Source organism: Hydra vulgaris, chromosome 04 (assembly GCF_038396675.1).
Source record: "Hydra vulgaris chromosome 04, alternate assembly HydraT2T_AEP".
In the NCBI taxonomy this organism is placed as follows: Eukaryota; Metazoa; Cnidaria; class Hydrozoa; order Anthoathecata; family Hydridae; genus Hydra; species Hydra vulgaris.
Window position 1 is genome coordinate 18,522,796 of NC_088923.1, and position 7,215 is coordinate 18,530,010.

The 7,215-nt window shown below is 24.5% G+C and overlaps 1 protein-coding gene across 1 annotated transcript; it reads left to right on the forward strand.

Moving 5' to 3' along the window:
- Window positions 1-2,613: 2,613 nt before the first annotated feature.
- On the forward strand, window positions 2,614-6,904 carry LOC136079248 (uncharacterized). The gene is made up of 5 exons (XM_065794974.1): window positions 2,614-2,837; window positions 3,004-3,512; window positions 3,609-3,924; window positions 6,413-6,726; window positions 6,822-6,904. Exons 1-5 carry the CDS (start codon window positions 2,614-2,616, stop codon window positions 6,902-6,904), a joined length of 1,446 nt encoding a protein of 481 aa, XP_065651046.1.
- Window positions 6,905-7,215: the final 311 nt, after the last annotated feature.

Sequence of the window (7,215 nt, forward strand, 5' to 3'; positions counted from 1 at the left end):
CGATTTAAATTATCGCAAAAACGCCTATTTTTACCTTCTTTTTCAGCCCATATAATTTTTTATGATAGCGGCATACTATAACAAACTATATATTTTATGAAAGAGGAAAAGTAGAGCTTTCTACTGATATATAGTACTATGTATATTGGCTTCGTTTAATTTTTTCATTTTTTGTGAGACGGTCGTGGAATTGCTCTATATCGTTTTTTTCGTAATTTGTAAATCGCTCTTTTATTTAAAGAAAAAATACAAAGAAGCTACTACACAGTTTAAATAGTCGTGGAGGACATTAAACTGTTAGAAGATTAGCTAGAAAAGATAAGCAAAGAAAGATAATAAAGCTAAGAAAAATAAGCTAAGAAACTAGCAGAAAAACAAAATGAAAAATGCGCAATTATTATGACGAAGTTATCTTTTGAGATACTTTGCTTAACTATTCTTTGTATAAGAGGTTCAAGAACACCGTGGACTAGAAAAAATGATTTGATATTAATTTCAAGATGGATGCACTTGAAGCAAGAATCTGAATTGTTGTTGTTGTTGTTGTTGTTTTTTTCGTTTTTTTGTTAATAATTCATGAAATTATTTGTTTGTTGTTTATACTAAATGTAAGTTTACATGTTTGAAAAAGTTTATAATTAAATTTAGAGCAAAAATCTTATATATCTTTTTTTTTTTTACGGAGAGGTTAAGAGAATTTGTTAGGTTTTAAAATAATTAGAATTTATTCGAGAAGTTATCTACTTTATTGCTAAAATTTTAAAAATTAACATATAAACTAAATTTTATTTTAATAAACTTATAATAGTATATATACAGCTGCGAAAAATAAAATAGCACCACCACCAAAAATTGGTTGAAATTAGAATTTTTAACTATTTTTGATGGTTTGTTTTAAATATTTTACACTACATATTAATTATTTCTTGACATATCAGTATTTTGTAGCGTGACCTTTATTGGCAATGACGGCTACACAACGTCTTGACATCGAGTTAAGCAAGTCCTGACATCGCTTTAGCGGAATTTCGCTCCATGTCTCCTTAACCACGTTCCAAAGCGACTCCTTCGTGGTGGCTTTGGCAGCAGCAACCACCTCCTTTACGTCACCCCAAAAATTTTTAACTTTGAAACTTTAAAAAACATATATATATTTTTTAAAATGAAAATATATTTTAAAAATTCCTGGAATTTTCCATAAAAATTTTGTAATTCCAAAACATTCCAAAACACTAATCAAAATCCAGGACTGTGCAAAAAATTGTTGAAAAAGGTTTTGTTTTTTTTAAAAAAAAACTAAATTAATTCAAAAAAAAAATTAATGACAAAATAAAAATAAATAAATATTAAAAAATTAATTTAAAATGCATGATCAGAAAAGCGCTTCATGGAATACCTAAAGCGCATTTATTGAATTAATATTTAGTTTGATTTAAATTAATATATTTATTTAAAAATAGAAAAGCCGAAAGTTTATTTAAAAGTATATAAAACTGTGTCTCAAAAGAAACAAAACATTTTTATAAAAATTGACGCCATGTTGTTACACGTTTTTAAATGATATTATTTGCAGATTTCAATAAGGAGTTGGAAAATAAGGAGTTGGAAAATCAGGAGCTGGAAAAATCATTTCAATCAATTCAAGTGTCAACACATTTTCATGCAAAGGTTTGTTTCATCTTTTAAATTTTGCATTTTCAATCAATTCAATTTAATTTTTGCAATTTCAATCAATTTAAGTGTCAACACGTTTTCATGCAAAGGTTTGTTTCATCTTTTAAATTTTGCATTTTGCACAAACAAATATATGTTATGCGTTTACTTTCAAAATATATATACTAATATAAGAAATAAAACAAAATCAAATATTAATGTTTTTTTTCATTAAGTTTATAGAGAAAGTTTAAAAATAAATTAACAATTTTAAATAGGTAATTGCACATCAAATCACCCAATTTAGAAAGTGAACTCTTAAAAAAATGACACTTCAGATGAAAAAAATAAATATATAAATATATAAGTGACCTTTTTTAAAGAAAAGTTTTTTTTTTTTAGTTTCATAAACAAATGAATACTTTTTAATAAATCATTAAAATGTTAGAAAAAAACGAAAACATTAGTAATATAATATTATATTATATTGTATATTCATATATATATATATATATATATATATAAATATATATATATAAATATATATATATAGGTTTCAGCAGGAGTAAACGAGTGCACCTGTGTGAAATTGAGGCGAATAGACTACGCGGGCCGCCTGGCTCAATTGTCTTGCAACGGCTTTTTTGAGAAATTAAAATTCTTTTGTTGTGATGATAATTTTTTAAATTAATTTTTATATATTTTTTTATTAATAACTAATTAATTTATTAAATAAATAATAATATAAAAACGTTATAACATAATATCATTTTAATAATATTATATCATTTTAATAATATAATATCGTTTTAACAATATCATATCATTTTAATAATATATTATCATTTTAATAATATAATATCATTTTAATAATATAATACCGTTATAGTATTAATCATTTTATGGATATGATAACATTCTAATAATTTTTGAAACCTCACCTTTAATAGGTTAATACTTATGTCATTAAATTATTTATTGCTAATTGGTTTAGGCCAAGTCACTGAAAAAAACCCAAGTAGGTTTTGCATATTTTGTAACAAAAAACAAACAAGACTATCAAGGCATATCCTAAAAAGACATAAAGATTTAGAGATTGTCAAAACAGCGATTAAACTTCCGGAAGGAGAAAAACATAAGATGTTTAATAAATTTAATAAGGAAGGAATTAAAAAATATAACAAGTCAAACACAAGAAAAAAATCCTAACTTTCAAAGGTAAAATTGTTTTTATTTTATGAACTTATTATTCATATTTGATTTTCTAAAAATTGAGTAAGTAAATTAATAAAATTTCAACATTTAAAAATATAATTACATATATAAATATACATTTACAAATTAATAAAGAAAGAGAGGCAAAAAAAATCTTAACGAGGAAGAAATTATAAATAATCTTGAAATGTGCGGATATTGCAATGGTTTTTTTTCAAAACGTTTTTTAAGCAGACACATTAAAAACTGTGATCTAAACACATCTAAACCAATCATTCATGTTCCAATCAGCTTAATTAAAAACAATTTGTCTTCATTATTTCCAAATGAATTCGTAATCAATGTCCTTGGAAATATGAGAAATGATGAAGTGGGTAAAATTTGCAAACAAGACAATATCATTTTAACTGTTGGTCTAAGATTATATGACAAAATGAAAAGAAAACTGGATAAACAATCAGAAGTTCTAAAATCTGTACGAAATGATATGAGGCGCATTGGACATCTATATTCTATATTTAAGATAAATAAAAAAGTTAAACATGTATATAATAATGCAATGGACATGCTTAACAGAATAAACTTTGATGCATTTAGAACAGCAATCGATGAATACACTATTGAAGGAGATTATTTAAAATCAGGTTTAAAAATAGTTTTATCATCATTAATTAAAAAAGCAGCAAAAATTATTAAAGGAACAGTACTGACTGAAAATGATGATAAGCTAACTTTTAAATAAAATGACACGGTTGCAAAGAAAAAGGCACAAGAAATAGATATGTTTGTGTCCGTGTTTGATACTTGGAAAGGTTATATATTTGGAGACGCAGAATATGACATCAACAAAAGGCGTCAACAAAAACTGAGAAAACCAAATATGTTGCCTTATGAAGAAGATGTTGAAATTCACCAAAACTATATAATCCAACGATTAGAGAGTATAATGAAGGATAATTTTATTTTTTGGGATAACCACATATATATGGAAGTAAGAGACTTAATTTGCACTCGCCTAACATTGCTAAATGCCAGACGTGGTGGGGAACCAGCAAGGTATTTATTATTTATTTTGCATAAAATCCAAATACATTTCAGCTTTTAATATAATTTTGATTTAAAAAAAATTAACCAAACAAATTAGCTCCGACGTAATTTTTTTAATATCTTCTTTAATATGAACACAACTTGTTTATATTAAAGTTAATCACATTGGACCTAAGGATTTCTAAGAAACCTTTTAAGGATTATCTTTTTTGAAAAGTTTATAAAATTTTGATTCTTTTTAAAAAAGCAATAATATACTTTGAAGAAAAAGATTATACATAATACATATCACATGTAAATTACTTATAAAGGATAAAATATTGAATGTATTTAAAAAAATAAGAAACTTCAGAATAAAATTTTTATTCAAGGTCATTAAATGAATGGGTCATTTTAGAAAAACCATAACAGTCTTTGTTAAAAGATTTCTCTGTGCAATGAAAGTGCTGAACAGTTCAACTCAAATCAGCCTATATTTTAATAAGTCTTTTATAAAAAGTTTTTTAATAAAGTCTTTAATAAAGATTTTTGCTTTGAAACCTCTGAATTCTATTCTTGCAGAAAATGCAATCGGTGACTTTAAAGCAAAACATTTTAACTTTTAAAATGACTTCAAATTGATAAAGTCGTTGTTGTTAATAAAATTATTCATAGTTCTAAACAATTTAAATTAGTAAAAACAATTAGGATTTAGTAAAAAATTAAAAAAAAGATATAAATATATGATTTACTGAAAAAAAGTTGTTGTTTAGGATTGGCAAATTTTTTTCATGGTGCTAAATATTTAGATAAAAAAGGTAGTATAAAATTAGGTTAAACATAATAGTTATAAAAAGTTACAATGATTATTTTTAAACAAACTTTTATACATAATAGCTATTCAAACTTTTAAGTGGTTTTTAAAACGTTAACTATTTCTTTTATCAAACAAAACAGGAATTCTATAAACTTGTTCAAATTTAAAAAAAAATCGCCTTAACAAAATTGCTTACTGCTTATGTAAAATCGCTTACATCTTAGGTAAATCGCTTTAAACGTAATGCTTTTAATCAAGGCCTGATATACAAAACAATTGTGGCCAAGTTGTCAATAAAAAAAACTATATGTGTGGCCTGGTGTTTGTACATATCCCCTCCCAATATCTTTAATTTTATCCCACAACCTCAATGAGCAGTCAAGGGGGGAAAGATCAACATATAAAATTACATAAAAATTTTGCAATTGGTTTTATGCTAATTCGAGCCCGGTATATTTTAAAAACTTTTTTGAATAAAGTAACAAATTAATTCCACTGATTGATGATAATAAATACATTTTATTTAAATAATGTTACATATATTCATATTTTTGGTAATATAAAATTTTTTGTTTATTAAATAGATCTTTCAAGCTATTCTTATCAATTGTTAAGTGAAAAACAAATGTTAAGTAACATAACTTAAAGTAATTGTTGTTAATAAAACTGGTTTTTATCAGCATTAAAATAACTTTTAGATTAAAATCACTATAAAATTAAATTTAAATATGTTTTAAAGGCTAAATTATTAAAATTATAATTAAATGATATAAGACAATGATAAGAAATAAAATAAATAATAAAACATTAACTTGAATTAAATATAAAAGTTTGTTACTTTATCTAGTTACTTCTGAAGTTACTGTTTTAATAGCAAAAATAAAATCAGGCTGTGTAATTAAATGATAGTTTCTGCTTTAAAGATAAGTGAAGAAAAAAGAAAAAAAAAATGATTAAAATGTTTCATTTTATTCTTAAGAAAGAAAATAAAGCAAACTTATTAATATATAAATAGAATAACTCAATTTAAAAAATGAAAAAAAAAGCGTTTTGATTGAATTTAATTAAAATTCAGGGCGATAAACAGGGATTTAGAGTATCACGATCTTGATTGCTTTTCACAACTTTACAATGAGTTTTTTCCAAAAATAATAATTTTTGAGATTTATTTATTTTTCTTAAACGTATTCAAAGGAGATTTTACAAAAATGACAAAGAGATGTTTCTGAAAGGACCCGTTCAAATATTGTTTATTAGTATTTATTAAATAAAAATTAAATGATATTTGAGATAAAAATTATATAAAAAACTGAAATAATATTACTAGGTTACTTTTAATTGACTGGAAAGTTGCAGAAGAAGGTGGTTAGATCAACTCACAACACATTAAGGAACTTGACGAACTTGATAAAAAACTAGCTAACGCAATACAAGTTGCATATATGACTGGGAAGGTATATATTTCTCATATTTATGAGTTGCTACTGGTATGCTGAATGATTTACCAGATTTGTATAGTGAAAATTCACCGCTTTGTACTTTTGCCACCACAAGCTTTTTGGTGTATAGTTTTTCTTTTTTCTTTGCATGCAAGTTGTTTTGCGTATTTCATTCAACCCACAACACTTCGTTTCTGTTTTTAACTCATAACTCTTTTTCCTAAATAGTTAATTTAATTTTGAAAAAAAGATTCTTCATCAGTTTAAAAAGTTGTACCAGTAAACATTTTAAGTTCAATGATACCGAATTGTATCATGTATCAGGTTGGCATGCACTACATTTTATATGCACGAAAATTAAAGATAAATTAAAATATCCTAACAAACTTACCGCAACAGCTAACCGCAAAAGAGTAAGTACATTATTTGCAATTATGGATTTACCTCCTCAAGACAGAGAGCTGTTTTACCAACATATGGGCCATAGCAAAGATATTAATCAAAATGTTTATCAAGTTCCGCCAGCTTTACTTGAAATAACTAAAGTTGGTCGACATTTGATTAATATTGAAAAAGGTAAAGCTTCTTTATTTTCTTGATTCTAAAGTAATTAAAGTCATTAAATGATTTTTTTTTTGCAGATTTGAATTTAATTTTTATATTTATTTAAGGTAAACATAAGGTTGTTAACAGAACTGTGGTAGAGTTCTATGGTCAGCTACGCAACGAGCGCAACATGTTTTTAAAAATTTAACTGACTCATTATATTATAATTTTTAATTTTTTTTTACGTTTACACTCAAATTATCCTTTTTTATTATTATTCACAAAAAAAAAAGGATAAGAAGACAATTTGAGTAAAATAGAAATAAAAAACAGCGGTCAGCTACGCAACGCGCAAAAAAGCTTGTTTTTTTAATTGAAAGTTTGAATTATTTTTTCTCCGAATCTATAATTTATTTTTTTATAAAAACGTTTTTTTCTTCAAAAACAATTATTTCATTGAAGTTATATTTATAAAAAATTTTTAATATAATATTAATTACACGTCAAATAAAAAGTTTT